The following is a 26,545-nucleotide window of genomic DNA, read 5'->3' as shown; positions in this document are numbered from 1 at the left end:
GCAGTTTAAGCTACAGAGGTATTTCATTTACCCCATCCTATCAAGACAGCTGACTCGCCAAAGCAAATTGTTAGATTTGAAAATTATGTATATAGGGAACCATCAGGTTCTCCCCTCTTCCTGATAAGTGTTTGTGGGTTTTGTTTTTAGACCACTGAAGGTAACATAAGACATTGGTCATTCCACAGATTCAGTTATATGTCTTGTCTAATTACATCCCCCACATCCATGATAATGTATTGTAAAGTTTCTTTACAATTAAGAAAATTTATGACACAAGGGTACCTTTATTTCCCCAACTCCAGATTTTCACCATTTTCCAACCCAGATTCCCATGGATCTTAATTAAAAGATAATAGAATGTAATAGCATGATTTATCATTTCTTTCAACTATTGCTAGATCTTGGGCAAAACCCATCTATATATCTCATGGACATGCAGTAAATACTTGTGAATTATGAGTTTAGACTATTTAAAGTAGATGTCAATATATCAAGAATAAATTTGGTGACACTAAGGAGGAGGGTGTATACATGTTTGTCTTGAATGGCAGCTGCTCGTGGGTCTGGGGTTACTTCAAGGCAGGAGGGTGGACTGGAACACATCCTGGATGTTTCTAACTCACCGGGTCCAGGTGGGAAGAGCTCAGGTTTCTGCATTCAACAGGGCTCCCTGGGTAGGTTCTGACACATAGCCAGGTTTGGTAATGATCTAGAAAATCTTTCTAGTCTCCTAGTAGGAAACTGAAGATGGTCATTTCTCATGTTTCCATTAGAGGTTTGATGAGGGGAATCTGGATAACATTTATTAAAGACTAATATAATTAGGGGGCTTCCCTTGTGGATCAGCTGGTAAAGAATCCACCTGCAATGTGGGAGACCTGGGTTCAGTCTCTGGGTTGGGAAGATCCCCTGGAGAAAGGAACGGCTCACTCCTGTATTACGGCCTGGAGAATTCCATGGACTGTATAGTCTGTGGGGTCGCAAACAGTTGGACATGACTGAGCGACTTTCACTCACAATATAATTAGGAACTTTGAGAAAAAGAGCCATAGGGAGCTGTGGCTTTTTAAAAATTATTTTTTGGCTGTGCTAGGCGGGCTTTTCTCTCGTTGCGGCGAGTGGGGGCCACTCTTCAGCTGCGGTGCACAGGCTTCTGGGTGTGGTGGCTTCTCTCTGTTGTGGAGCCCAGGCTCTCGGATGCACAGGCTTCCGTGTTTGCGGTGTGGACTCATAGCTGTGGCACCCAGGCTCTAGGGCACAGGCTCGATAGCTGTGGCGCACGCCCTTAGTGGTTCTGCTGCTTGTGGGATCTTCCTGGATCAGGGTTCGAACCTGTGTCTCCTGCATTGGCAGGCAGATTCCCAAGCCACCAGGGAAGCCCCATAGGGAGCTGTTGTTAAATAATTTCTAATGGCTCCCCAAATGCTCTGCATCTGTGTCATTAAGTGAGAAAAAATAAGATGGCAAATTGCTTATCATCCGGGTTTAATTTTTTTTTTTTAAGCTCTTTTTTTTACATAGAAGGAATAGTAGAGGGCAGCGGACCAAAATGCTAATGGTGATTGTACTCAATTGGGGGTACCGGCGGATATTATGTATTTTCTGTAATTAGCAAGAATTGCCTTTAGAATCAGGAAATACTTTTCAATAATTTAAACATTTTTAAATGATACAATTAAAGCCACATCACAGCTGAACTAGATGGGTGTTTCTCAGACACGAGATGTTATCCCCTTCACCCTGGGTTGCCAGTCTGGATTCCTATGGTATGTTTTCCCAGTTCCAGGAGAGGCCCTCAACCCCAGTGAGAACAACTGCCACAGTGAGACTCAAGGCCCCAAACTGATAGCGCAGATTGTGACACATCCGTCAGGTGTGTTGGGGTGTACAAAAAGTAGGTCAAGAACCATCGTATTAGCGGTCTCCTGGTAGAGTAATAAAGAGCGGAGACCCAGGAGGCAGACAGACCCCAACCATATCCAGCTGTGCTGAATCTTGTATCTCTGACCTTGGACAAACCATCTATCCACTCAGAGCCTGTTTTTTTTTTTTTTTGTGGGGAGGGCCATGCCGTGAGGCATGTGGAATCTTAGTTCCCCTATTAGGGATCAAACCCTCAACCCCTGCATTGGAAGCACACAGAGTCTTAACTACAGGACCGCCAGGGAAGTCCTCAGAGCTCATTCTTTACATTAAAGAGAAAACCAATCTAGTTGAGAGGATTAATGGAAGTAACTTCTGGAAAACATCTGGAAGAACATTGCCTAACAGATCCACATTGAATGTTAGCATCCTTTCCCTTGTTCTTCCCCAGAGAAAATCTGGAAGATAAAGTGATTATCTTCCATGGGTCCACTTAACATGCAAGCAAGTGTTATAATTTAGGAGATTTCTTACTGGTCTGTTTCTTGCTGTATTCATGGGGTACTCAATATTTTTAAATGTTTCCCCCTTGTCAGCATGTTATCATTAAGAAGAGGCTTTGTTGTCTCAAAACCTCCCTGCTCACAGTCTTTAGTTTTGGTGTCAGAGTTCTTTGAGTAAATGTAGCTTATTTACTTAACGTTCCTATTGATGGCCATTTAGGTCATTGCCAGGTTTTTTGCTCTTTTAAATTAAATGCAGTAGGTCATCTGAAGGTGTAAATATTTTGAGTACTTCTTAGATTATTATGGCTTAAGCAAGACCTTAATGTCTAGGGAGTATTACATTTAAGAAATGGTTACTGTACCACCAAAAATTAATATTGACTGATGTGGAAAGACCTCGTAGTTAAATCATTAAATGAAGAAAGCATGGTGCGGGACAGTGTGCCTTAGATACAGAAGAGCTGGTAGGTTACTATATGCTTTTAATACCTAGATCATTTCTGAGAAGGTGCAACAAAAACTCTCTCAGAGGTATTGCTTCTGAGGAGGAGAATGGAAGGCAGGCAGGGGTAGAGGAAGCCTTACTTTTCACTATTTACCTTCTTTACCTTCTGCTGTTTGAATTCTGGGTTATGTATGTGTTTTACCAACTTTAAATAGGTTATAATTTTAAATCTTTGATATAACTTCCCATTTTTAGAAAAGGTGCAAGAATAGTACAGAGAATTCATGGCTCCCCTTCTCACAGAGTCCCCAAATGTTAATATATTAAATGCTCCCCAATTTTTTTTTTTCCTAAAGGAATGAGTTCCAGCAGAGATTAGGAAGGCAGGAACTGTTTTGCCCATTTTGCTTCTGAGGAAACAGAAACCCAGTGAGGTTGAACAGTTTACCCTGTATCCTTTCAGCAGGTTGGCAGGGGCAGAGTTATGCCAGCTCCTCCAGTGACTGAGCTCCTGTTACCACAGTGATGATTTGTCCCTAGTCCGGTTTTGAAATAACAGATGGCAGTGGATTCTTCAGTTAAAATAACTTCTCTTTGAACAGACTCTGTATGATTGCAATAACGTAAGACCATGAAATTTTTGCACCTGGTCTTGTGTCCCTGTATATGTTCTGATGTCTCCTAGTTTATAGTCTGTGGGAACTTGAATAGAATTTGTATCCTACTGTTGTGTGAAGATGGTATAAATCTTATTATGTTGAATTGGTTCATAGTGCTTTTCAGGTCTGCTGTATACTTCTGCTTCTCTGTATATTCATTCTACTGATTTTGAGAGTTTGATATTGAAACTCTTAACTAAAAATCTTAATTTATCTGCTTAAAAAATAATTGTAATATGTAGTAGAACTGTATGTAACTTTGTTCTGTATTTTCCAAATCTCCTGTAAATGTGTTGTCATATGTTCATAATTTAAAAAATAAAAAAAAGTGAGACCTGGCAAAAATGAAAAAAAGCTTTCTGTTCATTGCAGTCCATAATCCCACTGTGTATATTTATTGAACATTTTTATTCTGAAGGATATGACAAAAAAAAACACAATTCTATCAAAATATTAAAAAAATAAAATAACTTCTCTTTTCTGAGATTCATCTTTACCTCAGTCTCTTATTGGATTTCTGAAAGTTCTAAGTCACCCTTGGCTTTGTCAGAACAGTAGATCAGATATGAATGGCCCTATCTGATACCTCAAACACCTGTGACTTGGTTTCTCTCTCTCTCTTTTCCCAAAGAAAATACTTACTGCATAATAGTAATATATTCATTTTTTCAGTTTTTTCCTTTTATTGAGGTGACGTTGGTTTATAACACTGTGTAAATTTCACATCTGCAGCATTGTATTTCTACTTCCCTGTGCCCTTCAGCACGCTCACCACCACAAGCTTGGTTCCTGTCACCAGACTGTTGATCCCTTTTACCCATTTTGCTGCCCATCCCTCTCTGGTAACCACCACTCTGTTCTCTGTATCTGCCTGTTTGTTTTCATTTGACTTGTTCATTTATTTTTGTTTTTGTTGTTATTTGTTTCTCGTATTTCACACATGAGTGAAATCATATGGTATTTGTGTTTCTCTGTCTGACTTACTTCTCTTAGGATAATACTCTCAAGGTCCGTCCGTCCTGTGGTCAATGGCAAGATTTCATCTTGTTTTATGTGACGTGGTTCTCTTGCTAGACACGCACCCGGCAGGCTCCTGCTTTCTCCTGCCAGCACTGGTTGCCGGTGGCAGTTTATAAGCGTTGTTCCTGCATCACCCCCAATTCCTTCTGAGGTCAAATATCTATGGGAGGCGAGAGAAAGAGGACTCACGAAGTTACGTTCTGAAACTTCAGTTAAAACGGTGCTATAAAATTGTACCGCCTCTACTTCACTAGGGGGCACCCTTTCTTTATGTTTTCAGCTCACTAAATTGATTCTTATCCGTTTGATTTTACCGTGCTTGTCTTAGACATAGAAATAGCTTTATTATAATTGCAGTGCATTGTCAGTATTCAGCAATTAGAAACTACCCATAGGCAAAAAGAAGAAAAACTTCAAACCCCTCTTTTTCATAAATTACAGCTACTGCAAGTGATTTCACAGGTTATAATTACTAGTAGGAGAGGGAACTGGCAACCCCACTCCAGTACTCTTGCCTGGAGGATCCTATGGACGGAGGAGCCTGGTGGGCTGCGGTCCATGGGGTCTCGAAGAGTCAGACACGACTGAGCGGCTTCACTTTCACTTTTCACTTTCATGCATTGGAAAAGGAAATGGCAACGCACTCCAGTGTTCTTGCCTGGAGAATCCCAGGGACGGGGGAGCCTGGTGGGCTGCCATCTATGCGGTCGCCCAGAGTCGGACACGACTGAAGCAACTTAGCAGCAGCAGTAGTTACTAGTATAGAGTCCAACTACTAGTATTTATTCTTCCAGACTTTTTTCTAATGGACCTAGACACTTAGGGGAAAAAAATTTATTTATTGACATAGAACATAATGTGGAGAAATACACAGGTTCTAAGTGTACAACTTGATGAATTTTCACCAAACACACAAAGTCAGATAACCACCACCCAGACCAAGAAATAAAACATTAGTAAAATCTCTTCTCATAACTCCTTCTTGTCCCTCCCTGTCACTGCCTCCCCCACAGTTAACCACTGTCCTGGCTTCTAGTGCAGGACAGTTTCACTCACTTCTTCTGAACTACATAGTGAAATACAATATACACTCTTGTGTTTGGTGTATGTGTGCTCACAAAACACACCTATCAATATAGGATTAATCCGTGTTGTGTGTTGTAATCATTCATTCATTGTTGTGGTCCTGAGGATTTTGGTGAATGAATTTGTCGTGTTCCTATATAGCAGGGATCAGCAAATTTCCTATAAAGGGCTAAATAGTAATTTTAGGCTTTGTGGATTTTTCGGTCTTAGTTGGAGCTACTACTCAGCTCTGTCTTTGCAGCTCAGAGGCTGCTGTAGATAATATGTAAATGAATGGACATGGCTGTTTTCCAGTAAATTTTATTAACAAAGATAGATTCCGGGATGGGTTTTGCAGTTGTTGTCAACTATTGTTATACTTCCCCGTCTACCCCGCCACACCTCGCAGTTTGGGATCTCTTAATTCCCAGACCAGGGATTGAACCTGGACCCCGGCAGTGGAAGTTCTGAGTCCTAACCACTGGACCACTAGGGAATTCTCTATACTTTTTTTTCTTTTAAAGAAAAATTGTATTGTACTGTATGATTAGTTTCTTTGAGATGTCATAAATAGCCATTATATATATAAAAAAATAACCATTTAAATAGTTTATCATTTCTTTGTGAAAGAGGAATTCCAGGAAGTGAAATAATAGCTGGCACTTTTCCTTCTCTGTTGTAGTCTCTGGCAAACATTGATGAAGTTGTGAACAAAATTAGACTGAAAATAAGGTAAGTAACATCACGTGATTATTTTTTTTTCCACTTTATTTATTAATGGGCCTGCTGGGTCTTTGTTGCTGCCCGGGCTCTTCAGTTGTAGCAAGTGGGGGCTGCTCTCTAGTTGTGGTGTGCAGGCTTCTCACAGCAGCGGCTTGTTGCGGAGCGTGAGGTCCGGGGCCTTCGGGCTTCAGTGGGTGTGGTACATGGGCTCAGTGGTCGCGGCTCCTGGGCTCTGGAGCACAGCTCAATAGTTGTGGCGCACAGGCTTAGTTGCTCCTCGGCATGTGGGATCTTCCCAGTTCAGGGACTGAACCCATGTCTCCTGCATTGGCAGGAGAATTCTTTACCACTGAGCCCCCAGGGAAGCCCAACACCATGTGATTATAATAATGAATGAAAATATGCTATTCATCTAGTAATGATCACCCTTACCTGTGAGAACACTGAAATCTCAGGTTCTCTGTAAGATGGTAATTTTTAAAAGAATAGTTCTTTTATCTGGGTTTCCATATGAGCCTTGTGGCAGAGAACTCAATTCTTTGATCGTCTTCAATTATTTATTTTTTAAAAAAAGGAATCTGTAACAGGCCATTTAGAACAGTTGATTATAAAAGGAGGCAAAAACATTGCTGTATTTTTAATGGCTTTATTTCCCTAGCAGACCTACCCTTTTTTAATTTTCCCAAGGCTTAGAAATGAAGATGGACTTATATTTTTATCCATTGGGCACTTATCAGCTAACAGCGTGGTCAGATATGCTGGTTGGTGTGAGTGGTGGCTGGTTATTACACATTGTGATTAATCCAGGATGTCTAGGGTGGTCAGCAAATGTCCCTTCCTGCCAGATTGTCTTATTCTGGTTTATCCATGTCTAAATTTCTAGTTTTAATACATGGTAGATACTCAAAGTTTGTTCTTTGTAATTATTACTGTAATGGTTGATGTCATAACTTTAAATAGTTTTTGTTGTTGCTGTTTAACTTTTGATGAGGAAAAACCTTTATTTTGAATCCAAGCGATGATTTTTTTTCCCAGACAACCTTTGGGTTTCAGGTAAAGACCTCTGCCATTAATATTTTGTTCAGTTGAGTACCTTGAAAAGTGCAAAGAAGCCTGTTTACTGTTTGGGCTGACTTTAACTCTTAATAGTTCTAGTAGAGACCACTAAGTTGTCAAGGGTTTGCACAGAAAATAAAAATTCCCCAGTGATTTAAAAATCACTTATGAGCCAGTTATTTTCAGCTTCTCCCACCGAACTTTTTTTTTTCTAATGGCTTCTTCAAATGAAGGATGAAATTGACTGATATAAATTTTTCTGGTTGTGTACCATTAAATGGCCTCTGTTCAGCTGTAGGAGAAAGAGGAAGTGGAGGCCACAGATCTGTCTCCTGTGGTCAAGGCCCAGGCAGTGAAGCACGGATTTCGTGTATCACCTTGCTCCTTATATCTTTTAAGGGTGTTACTGATGAAGGTTTTTGTGTAGGATAACTTGAATTCTCTGGCTTGTTCCCATAAAGTTTCAGCAACTTTGTCATTTCTGGTTTACTCCATGAAAAGTATTACAAGTTATATTGGTCGTTTTGACCAGTTCTGAACATTAAATAAAAATAACCTTTAAGAAAAAAGAACAAAGATGACTCATCAGTCTGTGCTGTGTTTGGCTTCTTACACTACTTTTGCTGCCCCCTCACTGGGGTCCAGGGCTTTAGTCTTCCTTGTATCATCCAAACTTCTTTGGTTTTTTTCTGAATAAGTAGCTGCAGTCTGTAGAAACTGAGGAAAAGTTACTAGCATTTTTCTTTTGGTCAACCTGGAATCAAGATTATTTTAATGATTTGTGTCCTTTAACACTTTTTTGCTAGGAGACTGGATGACAACATTCGAACTGTCGTAAGAGGTCAAACAAATGTGGGACAGGATGGCAGGCAAGTAAGTAACATATTCCTCCATGTTCATTTTATCCTCTGATTTCTTCAAGATCCCACAACCAACTGACCAGAATATTGATCTGCCTGCTTACAGAGCACTTTCTTACTAATCTGTCCCGTATGCAGCAGGAAGCTTGCAGACTCATCCCACTACTGGCAGAGATAGGCTGCCCAGAGCAGCCATGAGCTGTCACTCAGCATCCCTTAGAGCAGAAGCTGTGCCTTGTAGCACAGCTCACCCAGGGCCAGGCCGAAAGTCACAGTGAAATGAGAGAACGGAGGTTTCCCTGTCTTCCTGCTGGGTGTCAGGTATCTCTGAGCCTGCATCCTGCTCCTTCACTTTCTGATTTAGTTCTGGTCGTGTTTTGCCTCCTGCTGTGATCCGTCCACACTGAAAGCCTCGTGCTCTCCAAGCATGTCCCACGCTTTATGGACCTATGCTTGAGTAAGTAAGTAAGTGTGGGTAAGTGTTAGCCACTCAGTCTTGTCTGACTCTTTGCGACCCCATGGACTGTAGCCCTCCAGGCTCCTCCGTCTGTGGAATTTTCCAGGCAAGGGTACTAGAGTGGGTTGCCATTGCTTTCTCCAGGGGATCTTGCTGACCCAGGGATCAAACCCTGGTCTCCTGTATCGTAGGCAGATTCTTTACCTCCTGAGCCACCAGTGCTTATGTTCTTCTTTTTGCCTAAAAGGCACGTTCTCCTTTTTTTCTCCCAGTAGTTCCATTCTGAAATCTTACCCAGCTCAGATACTACTTCTTTTATGAAATTTTTGTTCTGCTCAACTGATATACCAAAGGAATCAGAATATTAGAAATCCAAGTCCAGAGGGGACTTGAAGCTCATCTGGTCCACTCTTCTCATTTCATAGATGAGAAAGTCGATCCCAGCAGCCATCAGTTAGAGGTAGAGTCTTTCTGCCCTCAAACTCCCACAGGCCCTGGCCCCTGCTTTTCTGACTTACACTGAACACATCTTGTCCCTTTGGCTAATGTGTAAGCTCCTTGAAACCAGAACAGTATCTTTCTCATCTTGGCATTTCTCAGAATGCAAAGTCCACCTGCCATAACATTTTATTCAACTGTATTAAATATTTGGTCTGTGGAAGATTATCTAGTATTTGTAAATAAACAAAAGCCCTCTACCAGAAAACATCACTGGGACCAGTGTGTGTGTCCCTTTAAAGATGTTTAAAGCTTGACTGGTGCTTGACTAGTCCCAGCTATCTACCATTTAAAATAATAACACTGCTGTTTAGCGTGTTTCCGCCTATATTTAGAAGGGCTCACTAGAAACCCTGAAATACTTCAGAGATTCTCAGGTATTTACAGTTTTAAGAATGTGAAAATAAAGTGAATCATTCATCAGGACTTTTTGCTGGGTCATGCTGAGTAGATATTGTACCTTTCAGTTATTTATGTTTTAACCTGTGATGACAAACAGGCGGTCTTGAAGAGGCAGGCCCTGAGGTAGATGGCCTGGAGGAGAGTCGGCCCTCTCTACCTTCACTTATTAATAGGTTGCTGCAGCAAGGCAGGTCATATTTCAGAGAGCAGCGCCACATTTTCAAGAATGTTTAGATAGCATTTCAATCTGTGATGGAATTTCGTGTTCGTCTCCTTAGAATCCAGACAGAAAGGAAGCCCAGGAGAAGTAATTGCTTTTCCTGTCATCCCCTCCATCTGTGTTTTCCAACAGTTTGTAATGCAAGCTGAAGGAGAGACTTTTTTTTTTTTCCAGAGAGCTTTTGAGTCCTATCCTTGTCAACTCGTAGGGGTGAAAAAGCCTTAGTGTCCAGCCCCACTGGCCAGTGGTTTGCTGAAGAGAGGCTCCATCTGACTGGCATGGACTCAGGAGAATTACAGATGTTCCAAAACATTGGGCTTTATAGGTCAAGAGTCCTCGGTTCCCTCTTCTCTGGAACAGAGGAAAGTCTGCCCTCAGAAAACTTGTTTCCGAAGTTTCGAGGGAACACTCAGAAGGGGAGAGCAGAAATGTGGACAAAAGGAAGTTTTCCTTTCATCCATTTCCTCTTGATTGTGTGCACCCAGGACAGCTATGCTTTGTCATCTGTGTAAATAAGAGGAAAGTGTTGACTTCACATTCATAGTGTCTTCAAAGATATCTTTTGCAGAAAAGGTCCTTCTGGAAAGCAGTGTTTCTGACTCCAAAATTATTTGTGGAGAGGAAGTGATTTGGCAATTGAAGACACAGCAAGGCCGTTTCTTTAGTTTCCTGACATTTCTGAAACGCCCACCTCCTGGTTAGCACTCTGCTGCGCATGTGGGAGAGCCTTCCATGTCGACCACCTCCTAGGTGGGCGGACTTGAAGTGGTCTAGTCCATGACCTTTTCTAACCAGAATGTGCTCATACGAAGCTGATACAGCTCAGAATTCTCCCAATTTTTATCTGTTGAAATCATTAGGCAAAAGCTTTAATTAAATACCCACATGTTTGAAACTTTGTGGATGAGATGAGTCAACACAGTAAGCACGTGAGCCAGTATGCTTTGAAAATTAACTTATACAACTTCCCAAGAATTGAAATGGACAGCTTGAACAGAGGTAGAAGGAGAGGTGACTAGAGGGTTAGAAGAAGAAAAAGTTTGCGTGTGAAATTTTAAGAGTAGCCAGACCTTGATCAGTTCCTAGTCAGCTCACTAAGAATTATCAAGAGAGGATCAGTCCCAGGACTTACTTCAGTCTCTTGTGTGGAGCTTGTCTATAATGTAACTATTGCACCAAAGTAAGACTAAGGTTTGGGAGGGAAAGAAAATTATTACCATCTTCAGCTCTGCTCACTCAAACTTTGATTTGGAAGAAGCATATAAGATCATTGTAGAACCACCTCCCACCCAGTTCAGGAATCCTTTCTATGACATCTCTGACATTTCATTATCCTGCTTCTGCTTGGATACTTGCAGTGATGGGCAGCTCACTATTTTGTTATTCGCAGGACCATTTGTTCCAGTTTTGTACAGCTTTAATTGTAAGAAACTTCTTTTTTTTTTAATTTATTTATGTGGCTGCTCCAAATCTTAGTTGCAACACACGAGATCTTCTGTCTTCATTGGGGCATGCAAATCTTTAGGTGCAGCATGTGGGATCTACTTCCTGACCATGGATCAAACCCAGGCCCCCTGCCTTGGGAGCCTGGATTCTTAGCCACTGGGGTGTCCCCATCTCTTCTTGATTTCAGGAGACTTTTGCCTTCAGTTCTCTGCTGGATTCAGAGAAGTTTTGATTTTGCTTTATTTTTTTTCTCATTGTTAATTTAAGGGCAACACTCTTTCCAGCTTTCTGCATCCTGGGCGAAAGCACAACTGACCAGTGGCTTTTAATGTAGTTTAGTATCAGAAGTTCAGTAGTAAGATTTCAGATTCCATACTGCAACCAATCTTTAAGAATCTACCACTTTTCCTCGAAAAACTTAGATTTACCATACAAAACCAGCAATATATCCAAAGAGAACACTAATTGAAAAAGATAACATGTACCTCAGTGTTCATGGCATTATTTTCATAGCCAAGATATGGAAGCTACCTAAGATATTGATCCATAGATGAATGGATAAAGAAGATGTGAAGTGCACACACACACACACACACACACACACACGGAATACTACTCAGCCATGAAAAAGAGAATGACAAATTTGTCATTTGCAACATCATGGATGGACCCAGAGGATATTATATTTAGTGAAATAAGACAGAGGAAGACAAGTACTGCATTTTATCACTTATATGTGGAGTCTAAAAAATAAATGGACGAGTATGACAAAACAGAAACATGCCTACAGATATAATGGTTACCATATCTCCCCACAGATACAGTGGGGAGAGAGAAAGGGAAGGGGAAACAATGTGTGCGTGCTAAGTCGCTTCAGTTGTGTCTGACTCTTTGCGACCCCATGGACTGTAGGCTGCCAAGTTCTTCTGTCCATGGGATTCTCCAGGCAAGAATACTGAAGTGGGTTGCCATGCCCTTCTCCAGGGGATCTTCCCAGGGGCAAAATAGGAATAAGGAATTAAGAGGAACAAACTACTTTGTGTAAAACAAGTAAGCTATAAGGATAGTGTACAGCTCAGGGAATGTAACTAATGTTTTGTGGAGTATAATCTATAAAATTTCTGAGTCAGTTATAGATGCTTGAGATTAACACAATATTGTAAACCAGCTATACTTCAGTTTAAAAAAAGAGTCTACAGCTTTTCAAGTTTTGCTGTAGTTTCAAAAAGGATTATCCACAAGTACCTGAACAGGATATTAAAATATTGCTTTCTTTTTTAACTGCCAATCTGTATGAAGCCAGATTTTCATATTTTTCAACTAAAACAACGCATCACAACGGATTCAATATAGAAGCATATATGAGAGTCCAACTGGTGTCTGTTAAAGTGTATACCAAAGATGTTTGCAGAGGTATAAAAATAGTGCCACCCTCTCAAATTTGTCTGGAGGAAAGAGTTATTTTTCTTAGAAGCATGTTATTTATATTAACCTGTAATGGGCTTATTATTATTATTTTTAAAGGGATTAATACATGTTTTTTAAATTTCTCAGTTTTAGTTTCCAGTGTGGTATGTATCCATAGCTGTAACCCACATAAACAAAATCTTTGGGATTCTTAGTAGTATACTTGATAAGAGTATAAAGAGATCCTGAGATTTAAACATTTTTAGAAATGCTTTTAATAGTATTTCAGTGTTCAGTAAGTAGGAATGGTAGGCAGTTTGTTCTTGATTTTAGTGATAGTGACTGTAGTTCGTATACTTGTTCATTCACTTATACAGAAAGTTTGTGCTTTCTCTGTGCTGGGCTCTGTTCCAGGGTCTGGGGATAATACAGTGAACAAAACAAAGGTCCTTCTCTAGAGGCGACACTGAATGTGCCGGTCTCTGGTTTCCAAATTTTGTGTTAAGGACCTATCCTCATGACCTTGGTTCACTAACCCTGGTTGCCAGAAAAAGAGATGTTGAATTTTATTATATGCATTCCCTTCTTCTTTTTAAATATTTATGTGCTTATTTGGTTGTACCCAGTCGTAGTTGTGGCACACAGAATCTTTAGTTGCGGCATGGAAACTCTCAGTTGTGCATGTGGGATCTAGTTCCCTGACCAGGGGTTGAACCCGAGCTCCCTGCATTGGGAGTGCAGAGCCCCCTTTCACTGGGCCACCAAGGAAGTCCCCTTTCCATCTTCTTCAGATATGAGCATACGGTTTTTCCATTTGATGATTAGCTTAGTGTTGTTTTGTTTTAAGTATTTAACCCTCCTTAAATACCTACTGGATCATGGTGCTTTGTCCTTTTTTGTTGAATTCTGGCATGATTATCTTGGATTTGCATTCCTGTTCAAAAACTTCATTCCTTTTTCACAACTGAATAATATTCCATCACATGTACATATCACGTTTTGTTTATCCACTCATGTGTTCCTGGCCATGAACAGTGCCATAATGAGCACTGACATACAAATATCTGTTTGAGTTCCTGCTGTCATTTCCTTACAGTACATACCCAGGTGTGGAGTGGCTGGATCATATGGTGATTTTTTTAATCATTTCATTATTTAATCTCTTTGGAAACATTTTTTCCATATTGTTCTGAACTTTAATAATATATGTTTCCACTTGACAAGCATAGGTTGCTGTTTTGTTTTCATTTAATACATATAGACAGTGTGTTTCAGATTAGTTACAGGCTTAAGTTTTTGTGTTCAGTACCTAACAATAATGCTGCTGCCCTCTTCAAAACAGAAAACTACCAGGATGATTTCTTTTAGTTAGCACGTCCAACAGTTGGACTATTTCCTTCCTGACCTTAGAAATACATCAAGTCCCACTTGTGTGCAACACGATTATTGAAAATGGTTTTAGGAAAATAGTATTGCCAAGAAGGAACACTGAAGTTTGTTATTCTTCTGAGCCATCTCCATGTAAATTGGCACTCTTCAGGAGCCAAGAAAGAAGGTCAAGCATAGCTTTTGCCATCTGCTTGTTTCCATGTTAAGGGCAGTCACAGGTTTAAACTAGAGTCTCCACATCTAAAGAGGAAAATGCCATTCATCACAACGTAGCTGCTCTGGCTATTACCCAGGTTACTCTTACTTTTGACTGCTAGCTGTTAGTGATGGAAGGAAAATTCCATCCTTAGTCTGTTTGCCCATAGAAAAATTGTAGTATAACTGCTGACAGGGTGAAGATTTCTGGGTTTTAGATCCCTGACAGAAGTCATCCAGGTGTGTTTGAACAATGAATGGGAATTTGAAACTGTTACTTCGTGTGAGAACTTGACCTCCTTTTTCCCCCTCTGCTCTTTCATCCATGGAAATACAGAATTTAGAGCAGTATGAATTCGGTTCTTTGGTGGTTCTGTCAACATTTCCATTCATAAATCCCTGTTTTCAGGAGTCTGTAACATAGCTATAAAATTTCCTTTGCTCTAGTTTGGACTCTAAGGTCTCTGGAAGGAGATTAGTTTTGCAAAATCAGAGATAATGCCTTTTTAGTCTGTTTTGGTTTGGTGTTCTGTAGTTGTCTAAGTCAAAGCTCTAAAATTCATATAGCATTGGATCACATGCCAGGATTTCTAGTTATTGTTTCCATGTTATGTTGTGGACCCTCTGAGCAGATGCCATGTTCACCTCTGTGTTATGTGACACCTAGAATTTGCATGTTGGGTAATCTACATTAGTGTCACTCTCATAACAGCCCCCAACCAGAGGAGGGTGTTTCTTCTAGAGATATACTTACTGATAGGTAAATCTGATGGTCCAGATGCCATCTTTTATAAAACAGAAGAGGTAATTTGAGGACGTCTTTATTCCATCTCTGACCTAGTTACTGACCCTTGTCTTCTTGTCACATTTCTGAATTTTCTTGTTCTCAGTCACATGACAGCAGTAGGGATAGATAGCCAACTGTTGTTCATATGATAATATCACTTATGCTAGGCCAGGTGCTACACTTTCTTTTTCATTGACTACTTGGAGATTCTGATATTTGGAGGTTTGGATTTCTCAGCATCTTGTGGTCCAGTTGGAGTACACTTGTCAGCCCTGTGGTTATTCAGATCTTTAGAAGGAAGAGGGTGGAAGCCTAGTGTGTTCTCAATTGATTCACTATAAGTGAAGGCACATTTTGAGTTGCTTGGACAGAAGGTACATTTTGACTTTTTTGTCTTAATCTCTAATGCTATTGTTTTATTACAAGATAACCTTGTTTATTTTGAGGAATTCCCTGGCAGTCCAGTGGTTAGGACTCGGCGCTTTCACAGCCAGGGCCCGGGTTCGATCCCTGGTCAGGGAACTAAGATCCCATAATCCGTGTGGCAAAAAAAATCTCCCCCAAACAAATAAACATTTTTATCTTACATTCTGCAAAATGTTGCATCAGTTACTTCGTCCTCACGAAGATGTGCATTAGGCCACCTAGATTTTACTCTCCCTGCTTTACAGATGCAGAAACAGGCTCACATCTGTTTTATGACTTGCCCCAAAGCACACTGGGTGCACTATTAATAATAAGGGATTCAGATTTTCTGTGTTTGGCTATGCCAAGTCTTCGTTGCAGCACGCGGGCTTCCTGGTTGTGGCGTGTAGGCTCAGGAGTTGTGTCGCGAGGGCTTAGTTGCCCATAGCGTGTGGGGTCTTAGTTCCCCAGCCAGAGATAGAACCCATATCCCTTGCATTGGAAAGCAGGTTCTTAACCACTGGACCACCAGGGAAGACCCAGGGTCCAGATCTTCTGATCTGGTCATACTGGTGTGTACCAAATTCTCTTTTTTTAAACAGTGACAAATTAAAAAAAAAAACAGATTCAGGAACCACTTTTTCTCCACTGTGGACCTGAAAAGTTAACTGGTTCACAGGGGAGTCCAAACAGTGACTGTGACTGTGGCCTCATTAACCATCTAGGCCCCTATCAGCATGAAGAAGCTGGACTAAGAGAAGAGCTCCGGGCAGGCAGGCAGGGAGAACTGAGTGCTGACTGCTCACCTGTGGTCCTGAGCGCAGGGGATCCAATCCTCAGGGAAGTGGAGCAGGAAGAAACAGTCTTCCAGATGAAACCTGCGGTGGTGGTGGTGGGAGGGGAGTGTAGCCTAAAGGGCTTTGGTACAGAAAGTGTGGAAGTGTTAGTCGTTAAGTCGTGTCTGGCTCTTTGCAACCCCATGGACTGTAGCCCTCCAAGCTCCTCTGCCCATGGGGTTCTCCAGGCAAGAATACTGGAGTGGGTTGCCGTGCCTTTCTCTGGAGATCTTCCCAACCCAGGGATTGAACCTGGGACTCCTGCATTGCAAGCAGATTCTTTACCATCTGAGCCACCTGGGAAGAAGGGAGCTATAAAAAAAAATCAGCTGAAGGAACATCTAGAAGCCAAATCTGAATGAAGATCCATAGTATAGATGAGCATTTGTTACTCAGTGACTACAATTAGATGTGATGGTAAAATATGGAGGATTAAAATTTAACTTAGCATCTGGGAAGTCCTAGCAGGAAGTAGTCCTTTGTTAAATCTGAGCAGATTGTTCCTTTAAATGTGCCCCATCTTCTAAGTATTGAATTTCTGTACCTTTTATTCTGCAAAAGCAGCTGAGACTCTTGTTTGAACTTTTCCTTCTCCAGCTGCATTTGGAGTTGCTGGTTTAAATGTGCTCATCCTCAGGGGTTACATTTCATCAAAGGAAGCTGTGCTTGAGTACATCCCCCACATCCCGCTATTTCAGGGCAAACAGATTTTAAGTTATGGGTGATAATAGATATACACAGAACTGTAAAATGTAAATGTTTAGTCTTGTTTGGGTACTGCTGAGTTTGTGTCCCAGCCCCGTCTTAGGACTTTAACTTCTGGCTTGTTTCCTAAACACAATAAAAATGAACTCTTTGGTTCACATCTTTGGGGATGTGGTTTGCAGAAATCATAAATTAAAGTAACTTAGGTGGAACAGAGCCTTTTAACAAATAAGGTGAAAATTACTCCTTTTGCCCTTTACATTCTTTTGGTTCCCAAACTTGGAAAGAAATCTGTGCTTTAAGTAAAGCCCCTTTATACCCAGGGTTTCTGAATGGGCTGTGGAAGAATTTGTGTTAGCGTCTAGTGCTTTGCCTCTGATGGGTGCCCATCTGGCATTTGACCAGGGCTGCCAGACCCGGAAGTGCCTGGTGTGTTCGAGGCCTCAGAGGATCATGATGCTGTCCTCATGCAGCCATCCATGGCGGTGAGATTCCTGGAGCCTCTGCTCCCGTTTGGCTCGGTCCTGGGGCACAGGCTGCATTATTTTTATTGCTGAGACTTTTTTAAAGCACCTCTCCTTCAGCTGGGGATGCTTTGTTTCCATAGCAACAGCTCTCAGTGCTGCCAGGCCAGCCAACAGTGTCAAAAGAAGAGCCATTCCATAAATTGAGCATACTCACCCCTAGATGTCTGCCTTTAGTGGATGTCCAGGGTCCCCCTGTTTAGGCCTCATCAGATATGGTCACCCTTTGCAGTGTTTTCGTGGAATCCCTTGCTTCCCAAATGATTCTGGCGTTTATACCTCTTTCTGTTGGTCTCATCTTCTAGTTATTTCCATTGATATTTCTTATGTATCCCTCACAAGCTCTTTAAAGATACGTCCCCCATCTAGCAATCTTTTTCTCTCAGTATCTAGCTTTAGTATAGGCAGTAGGCGCTCACTTTTTATTGATGGGGTGAGCAAGAGATTGAAGTTTTCTTCCTCTAGAGAAGGCTCATTTGCAACATGATTTAGCAAGACCACCCCCAGATCCTTGAGCCACCCTTCTGGGTGCCCTGCAGATGTTGGACTTAACCAGCCTACTTGCAAAGCTCTAAAATATGGGTCATCAGCCTTTGTTCTAAGAGGGATAGTCTCATCTGAAATGTCACACTCCATCTGGGAAACCGGGGAATAATAATACTTACCATTAGTGAGCCCCATTTATGAACTGAGTCTTCCACCAGGATTCTCTGGGTGACAAAAGACAAAGCCCAGTTCACACTGGCTTAGGTAAAAGGATTGCTTGGAAGGCCCTATTTATTTGTTTATTTGGCTGGCTGCTGGTCTTAGTTGTGGCATGTGGGATCTACTTCCCTGACCAGGGATCAAACCCAGGGCCCCTGCACGGGGATTGTGGAGTCCTAGCCACTGGACCACCAGGGAAGTCCCTGGAAGGCTAACTTTGTCCTGTTTTGAGCAGCCTCTGAAAGAATAGTGTTGCTGCCAGGCTTCTCAAATAACAGAAGGTGGCCCTCGAATACGGCCCTGGATCTTTCTGGGTGTCTCTCCATGTGTCAGCTTCATCGTCTCTACCTGGAGACCAGCTACCATCTACCCTAATTTCACATCCTGGGGCTGCCTCCACCAGAGAGAGAGGAACTTTGTTTCCCAATTCATCCTGGAAAATCACAGAAAAGTTCCAAGTGGCCCAGCTTGGGCCTGGTCTACCTCTGGGACAGCCAACTCTGTTAGAACATAGAGGAAAACTCCCAGGAGGAAGGCAATGTATTGAGTAAACAGTATCCAAGGTGTTCACTGCTAAGCCCTGTTTTCCTTCCTGACAAGTCTTTGGGTTGGGACTATTGTCCCTGTTCTGGGGATGGTGAGTGTGTGCCTCTTAGATGCTGAGGTTGAGTGGCTGGACAGAAATCACACAGTTAGTGGCAAGATTGGCGTTTGAATCCCTATCTGCTGGTTCAAGAACCCCCTGCTTTTTACTAATACTGTGTGTGGTCTTTCCAAACAATAGGAAGGGAACTGGCAGACGTAAAAGTTGAACAACAGAAATGATAGCAGAGTAAGTGGGAAAATATCTTTTTCTTTCCAGTCACCTTGAACATTAGCCCCTTACTTTTTTTTCAGAGAACTTAAAGCCCTATCAGTTCTGAAAATGAGCAGCCTCTTCCTCCTTCCTGTGGTGGCAGCAAATGGGATCTCAGTTTTCAATCTCTGCCCGTGGACTCACAGGATAAAGGCAGTATAATTCTTTCAGACAGTGAAATTAGATGCATCTAGGAGCCAGAGGGGATGTTAGTTTCTCTAGGCATTTTCATTGGCTCAGATCCTCTCTGTCTACAGAGGTGGCAGACAACAGTTCTGGGGGGCGAGTGGGGGGGGAGTTGAAAAAAGAAGAAATCAGTGAGGTCTGTGCCAGGTTCCACACTGCTTATCTTCCATGCACATGACCTAGCGAGGCTTAGGTAGACCATTCAGCATCTACTTCAGGAGGCAAGGAAAATTAAGAATAATGGTTACAGTCAATAATGCACAAAAATACAGAGATAGCATAATTGATTCTGCTGAGTCTTCTAGGCTAGCTCAGTGGGTCGCCTTGAATCTCCCATTTGCAGAATCTCAGTCAATAAAGAGGACAGCCACAGTCACTGCTTCCTAATAGCATCCTTGGATGCAGGTTGCAGCCACACTCCAGTGCTCAATTCAGAAACTCCACTAAGGGTGGATTGAAAGCAGACATTTTTGGGTGATTAGTTCTGTTTTTAATCCACATACAGCCCGGAATGGAAAAGTAGCCACATTTTATTTTAATGAGTGTCTAGGGGCAGTGCCAGAATCATTCTTTCAGCACATTTTCTCATTAGCTAGGTATAAAAGCATTTTAGGGTCATTTAAAAGTAAAGTCTTGACTTTCTGTAGGTCCTAGGATATTTCCAACTACAAAACACTCCTCCTCCAGGGTGATTGATTATTAGATATCAAATATTAGGGTAGGTGTTGAGAATGGACTTGCTTGATGGAGCAAATACTTCAGAAGAACCTTTTGGGCTCTGGAAAATGAATTATACTAAATTTCCTCAACTTCAGTACATTGTTATAACAAGCAAAAGTATTCCAGCCTGAAAACAAAAAAAAAATCTGGCAGACAGTTTATCTTTCTTTAAGACTGTGAAATGTAAGATGGTGTGAGTCTTAACTTCTTCGCTGAAAAAGTGGTACCTTAAGCAGAGACAGTTCTGGTAGGATGCCAGATGGAGAAGAAGAGAGAAATAGAGACAGAAACCCTCTCTCTGAGAAAGGATTGTGGAAATTTCTTCAGACCTGAGATCGAAGCGTAGGATGCAGCCCTTCTTGCCTTTCCTTTCACTGAATGTCATATGTCTTAGGGGATTTGGGTAGAGAACATTTTGGCTTTCACACCATCAGCGCATCCTTAGACCATGACGTGACCAACAAGATCACAGAATTGGATGCACAATTCTGTGCAATTGGATGCTGTGCCACAAAAAGTGAGTCTTTTTTGATGGGAACTTGCCAGCAGGGGCCTCTGCAGTGCTCTCTCACGCAATGACCAGACATTTTTTAGAAGGTCCAGTAGGTTGAGAATTTACTCACTTCTGGCAGCACTGGGGGCCTTAGACTTTACATTAGCCACATAGATAACAGTTACAGAAGGTGGGGTGCTGTGGTTTTGAACCACTGCTTACAGTGAGGGGTGCCTGGAGTTAGGGAGGGCTGTGCTCATCCAGAGCAGTCACTCAGCACTGCTGCCCTTCTCAGGAGTACCCCATGGCGTCTATAATCTGTTGGCAAGTATTTGTCAAGTTCTAACTATGCTCCAGCTTTGGTTAGATGCTGTAGTAGAGGTGAAAGTAATGAAAATTATTTGCTCAGTTGTGTCCGACTCTTTGCAACCCCATGGACTGTAGCCTGCCAGGCCTATCTGTCCATGGGATTCTCTAGGCAAGAATACTGGAGTGGGTAGCTATTCTCTTCTCCAGGGGATTTTCCCAACCCAGGAATCAAACTCAGGTCTCCTCCATTGCAGGAAGATTCTTTACCATCTGAACCACCAGGGAAGCCCTTAGTTGAGGTGATGCTTTGTTACCAGAGTCACGTTGGAGAGTGAGAAGGAGCTATTGGTAATTATACTCAGACAGTCCTTCTCTTCTGTGATTCTCCGTTACCCACCCTCCCATCTACTTCCCTATCAATTTCTCCTCTTCTCATTTTCTCTCTTATCTTCTCATATCAAAAGCTTTATGAAAAAAATAGTTAAACCAGGAGTCAGCAAGCTTTTTCTGTTAAGGACCAGGTAGTAAATGTTTTGGATTTTATATATCATCTGGTCTCTGACAAAAACCCATCCATGCTATTGCGTTGTACAAGTGAAGTGTGAAATGTGAAATTGCTCAGTCGTGTCCAACTCTTTGCGACCCCATGGACTGTAGCCCACCAGGCTCCTCCATCCATGGGATTCTCCAGGCAAGAATACTGGAGTGGGTTGCCATTTCCTTCTCCAGGGAATCTTCCCGACCCAGGGATCGAACCTAGGTTCCCGCATTGCAGGCAGGTGCTTTAACCTCTGAGCCACCAGGGAAGCGTAAAACCTAAATGAAAGGGATTAGTGTGATCCAAGCCAACACTGTTTACAAAAACAGGTGTGGCAGACTAGATTTTGCCCTGAGGTGTCATTTGCTGATCCCTGCTTTCATACACACCGCCTCCGCTTTGTCACACCACTGTCCATTTCTGTTCCCTTGACTCCACTGAAACTGTTCCTGTCAAGGTCATCAGTGACTTCTCTGGTGTTCATTTTGGTGGCAGTCTTCTGTCCTAATCTTCCATGAATTTTCTCATATGGAAACACAAAAGACCCAAAAAGCCAAAGCAATCTTGAGAAAGAAAGATGAAGTTGAAGGAATCAGGCTCTGTGACTTCAGACTATACTACAAAGCAACAGCAATCAAAATAGTATGGCACTGGCACAAAAACAGATCATTTATTACTTTTTCACATTTAAATTTTGTTAGAGCTTGATTTTGGTTTGTCATCATCTTAGGAACTCTAATGTTGGGCAGTATGGCAGTCAACAGTGCTCAGCAGAATCTTGTATCCTTGTTTTGAGGAAGTAAATATTAGAAATGAAGAAGGGCATTCCTAGGAGGGGTGGGGAGGTGCAATAGATGGGCATGGATTCACAGGGGCCGTGGCTGAGGATAGGAAGTGTCCGACAGTGGGCAGGCCTAGAGGTGGTGAGTGAGAGGGAAGAATAGTAGGTATGTATGTATGTATCTATCCATAGGTGAAAAACGTACATTTGCCCAGGCTGGTCATAAGCCCTGGAAATAGACCTAGTTAGTATCTGTGCAGTTTTTTACACCTATTATGTCCTTGAATCCTCCCAACAACACTGGAAGTAGGTCCCCTTTGCACATGAGGAAACCGATCCCCAGAGAGCTTGTCCAGCTGGTATGTGACGGCACAGGGAGGCCTCAGACACCTGCCTTCTGGCTGGAACGTGGCGGGATCTCTCACTGCTCCACAACTGTTTTGGGGGTGCTGAATCTGGGGGTGAGGAAGGCAGGGTGGTGGGAAGCAGAGAGGAAACAGTTGCTGAGTGAGGCATCCTTTCGGGAGGGATTGGGGTTGAGGAACTGCTCAGGGAGACCCAGTTCCATTCCATCACCCATTTGGACTGGTTACTCCTCTTCAGGTAACATTTCCCAAATTACAGATACCAATGCCAATTGTTGTTCTGAGACCAAACCGTCTGATGATTAAAATACCTTAGCCCAGATGGCAGACATGACCAGTATAAAAGCTCCTTTGCGCCCCAGCCTTGGTAGATACAAGTTCAGTGATACAGCAGAGCAGATGCACACTCTGCCTGCCCCGGGAGGTGGTATGAATAGCTGTTTATTCAAATAGCATCACCTCAGTCTTCGCAACGAATGGTCAAAGGAAGCTGAGACACAGTCTCACGCAGCAGCTTGGCATTCCTCGTCCCCAGCCTGAAACCCCTGCCGATCCCAGAGGTTCAAGAAGGTCAGAAGAGACCTCTGTTGGGGCTGAGCCACACTGGGTGAGATACTCCAGAAGGAGGAAGTAGTCCCAGCATCAGAACAAGCAGCCTCCAGGAAGCCAGGGAAGGACGGGGAGACACAGTCCCTCCTTCCAGCCAGGGAGGAATTACCTGCCCAGGAAGCCACCTTAAGTTTGCTTATTGAAGATGTATTTCAGCAAAAAGGAAAATGTGTTAGTTCGTAGTCCAGCGGCAGCTCTGTCTGGCTTCTGCTGAAGGCGATGGTTCAGATCTGTCAGGGCTTTTGTCCTTCTGCCTACATCACAGCTTTGCTGTCCTCTTGCCTCTGTCAGGGTGTTCTCTGGGAGGCTGGCTGCTTGTCCCGTGCAGGCACAGATGGCCACACACAGACTTTTTACATTTCTAAAGGGCTCAGGAGGCCCCGTTAAGACAGACCACTCTTAAGTCCAAAATAAATGAACTGTGTCTGATGAAATAAAACTTAAGTTCTTCGGGCCACTGCCTCCCTCACCAGTATGTGTGTTCTGCTAGTGTGTAACTGAGCACCTTCTCCGCTTCCCAGACTGGCACAGTTGCAGCTGTGGGCTGTAATGCTTTTCATGGGGTGTCGTCTTCGTCGGGGTTTATTTCAGTGGAAACATTCGGCTCACCATTAGCTTTCTCTGTCCCTTTGTAACTTCCTTGATTTCTAAGTGGGGTACCTAGAAATGTCTTTAAGGTTGGCCCCAGTTCTGGAGTCCTCATGCACAGCTCTGATTTTTTTTTTTTTTGAAGGCTCCATCTTCTGGAACTTCCGAAATCTGGAGCCACCTCTGTGTCTCTGCAGGCTTTTGAGGGTTACTGCATGTGTGTGCACATGCACACAGGCAGATGTGCGTTCCTGTTTCTTTGTTATCATCAGTATGTTTAGTGTTCACTGAGATAGAAGGAAATAGTTTAGTTTTTAAATTAAAACTTTATGATTCAACTTGGCAAGAACCCTGAATGTTTATCTGCCTGTATCCAAATGCTGGACTGCCTCTGTCTCTGCTGCCCAGGACTCAGGTGAAATCGTCGGCACAAGTGCAGCGAAGCAAGAGAACTCCCGGCATTTTCTTCTGAGGCTGCACTTGATCATAGTGTAGAGACTAGTGCTGCCTTGTGTTTCATTTATTCCTCTCATTCTAGGCACTTGAAGAGGCCCAGAAAGCGATACAGCAGCTCTTCGGAAAAATCAAAGATATCAAAGACAAAGCAGAAAAATCAGAGCAAATGGTGAGTTGTTTCCTCCTGACATTTTTGCACCAGCAGAGGAAGTTGACTTGTCATCCAGTTGTGTACTGGTTAATAGACTTGTTCTTCCCCCTTGCCATCAACCACACCCAATGTCTCCAACTCCAGCCCTGGGAGGACATGCCACACCCATGCAGGAGGAGCCAGGAGACACGCAGTGACTCAGCCTCCCTGCTGCTGGCATCTGCAGCCCTCTCTTTAAGGAGGGAATGTTCTTTTCTTCTCCGTCCCCAAAATAGTTGTCTAGTCATTTTGGATTTCTCTGTCTAACATTTGTTCGCATCACCCATTTCTCAGTTCAGATGTACGACATGTAATACCACTTGAAAATTGGGCTTGGATCTGGGGGGCTGCATTCCACTGGTGAGACACCCTGAGGGGTTTAAGGTCTCCCTCTACCAGTGGTGCCCTCCAGGGATGTGTTCATCTGCCAACTGAGGGGCCCACCAGTTTTTCCATTCTAAATAGGAAGAATAACTACCTCTAAAGGAATTTGTCAGAGGAGCACAGAGCATAGTACTGGGCTGGTGTTAGTTGCTCAATGAATGAAAGCCATTATTACTGTCATTTTCTCCCTCCTACTCATTTTGGTCACACAGACTCCTGCCGCTGCTGCTGCTGCTAAGTCACTTCAGTCGTGTCCGACTCTGTGCGACCCCATAGACGGCAGCTCACCAGGCTCCCCTGTCCCTGGGATTCTCTAGGCAAGAACACTGGAGTGGGTTGCCATTTCCTTCCCCAGTGCATGAAAGTGAAAACTGAAAGTGAAGTCGCTCAGTCATGTCTGACTCTTAGCGACCCCATGGACTGCAGCCTACCAGGCTCCTCCAGGCAAGAGTACTGGAGTGGGGTGCCACTGCCTTCTCCGACACAGATTCCTAAACCCTCACAAACTTCTCTCTCTACGTCTTATCATAATCCACTTGGGGACAGACCCGAGGTCACACTCCAAAGGATCCTGCGCTTCTCGTCAGTGCCCATTCGGCAGGGTTGGGCAGGATGTGGAACGTGGGCAGGGCGGGCCTGGCTTCAGTGGTGGGCATGGCGGGGGGGATCAGTTTGATATCATTAGTGAGCAGCACAGCCTCTGACATCAGACCACCTGCCTTCAGATCCACCCTCTCTCCTGACTCCCTGTGGGCCTCAAACAAGTTATTGATGTTTACCCTCTCGGTACCTCTGTTTCTTCACTGTGAAGTGGAGGTGATAGTCGTGCATATGTCATGAGATTGTGGGGATTCATTGAGCACTTAGGATCCTGCTCTACTGGGAGCAGCGAGCGCCTGAGGAGGAGCGGAATGGGACAGATTCTTGAGATGAGGCAAAGGAAGAATATTCAGGATTTAATGACTGATTAGTGACACAGGGGTGAGAAGAGTCACAGATGATGCTGACTTTTAACATAGTAGTTAAAGACCCCTGACGCTTGCAGTAGAGCTAAGGAACACAGGAAGAGAGGCAGGGGTTTGTTTTTTTTTTTTTGGTGGGAAGGAAAATGATGATTTATTTCAGTGTTGGAAAGGAGTGATCCAATTATAGGGCCACACTCCTATTTCCTATCTATTCTTGATCTTCTTTTCCCCCAAACTTACTTATTTATTAAACACATGATAGATTTTTTACGCTCCACCCCCCCAGACCCCGCAATAGAAATAGAGACATTTTGATAGCCTGAGGGTCATATAGAGAGCAGACTTGATGGGGCAAGTCCCTGGAAAGAGACCTTTTCCTGCTAAGATCCAGTCAGCTTTTCAGGATTGTGAGTGTGGAACTGAGCTATTCAGGTCATGAACCTTTACTTTATAGCTTCACCGAGGGTGATCAAACTAAAAAATCAGGTCACATCATGGTGGCAGAAAAGCGACTCATCCCGGACGGCTGTGGGGTCAAATACATCCCTAATCGTGGTCCCCTGGACAAATGGCGGGCCCTGCACTCATGAGCATCAGCCCTGTTCCCTCCTTAATCACGCTCACCAATAAATGCTATTTCCTGTCCAAAAAAAAAAAAAAAAAAAAATCAGGTCACATGATCTTAACTCACTGGGCTTTTTCACTTTTAATGGGAGATCTATCTTTCTAGCAACTAGAATGTTTATGCCTGCTGTCTTTTCCTCCAGGTGTCAAAGAACCTGGGAAACCAAATTACTTTTCAGAAAATTTCTTGGTCAGCATGGTCTTGGACAGTTTAGTGGAGAAATCCGCCTAAGTGTTAATAAAGTTGGAGAATTGTTCCCATCTCACTACTGAATGTATTTTTCTAGTGACTGAAATACATTATG

At 42.8% G+C, this 26,545-nt stretch overlaps 1 protein-coding gene and 1 long non-coding RNA gene across 4 annotated transcripts in view; one reads left to right on the top strand and one right to left on the bottom strand.

The window, feature by feature from the left end:
• Positions 1-26,545, top strand: part of VPS53 (VPS53 subunit of GARP complex) — a 123,129-nt gene that overhangs the window by 4,571 nt on the left and 92,013 nt on the right. The window contains exons 3-5 of the mRNA XM_043478615.1: positions 6,244-6,293; positions 8,147-8,213; positions 24,160-24,246. Coding sequence (XP_043334550.1) covers positions 6,244-6,293; positions 8,147-8,213; positions 24,160-24,246 — 204 coding nt within the window. The remainder of the gene's footprint in view (positions 1-6,243; positions 6,294-8,146; positions 8,214-24,159; positions 24,247-26,545) is intronic.
• On the bottom strand, positions 7,254-26,277 carry LOC122447886. 3 transcript variants are annotated; one of them, XR_006271437.1, is made up of 3 exons: positions 26,108-26,277; positions 9,583-9,588; positions 7,254-7,264 (listed from the first exon to the last, which is right to left on the bottom strand). It is a non-coding gene; the product is annotated as an uncharacterized LOC122447886 (long non-coding RNA). The 3 variants fall into 3 exon arrangements; XR_006271438.1 differs by lacking the exons at positions 7,254-7,264; positions 9,583-9,588 and adding exons at positions 10,426-10,436; positions 15,576-15,583; XR_006271436.1 differs by lacking the exons at positions 7,254-7,264; positions 9,583-9,588 and adding exons at positions 25,818-25,829; positions 26,037-26,040.

The sequence above is a fragment of the Cervus canadensis genome, chromosome 1 (genome assembly GCF_019320065.1).
Source record: "Cervus canadensis isolate Bull #8, Minnesota chromosome 1, ASM1932006v1, whole genome shotgun sequence".
Classification (NCBI taxonomy): Eukaryota; Metazoa; Chordata; class Mammalia; order Artiodactyla; family Cervidae; genus Cervus; species Cervus canadensis.
The sequence above is the reverse complement of the archived record's forward strand: the minus strand, read 5'-3'. Positions and strand labels throughout refer to the sequence as shown.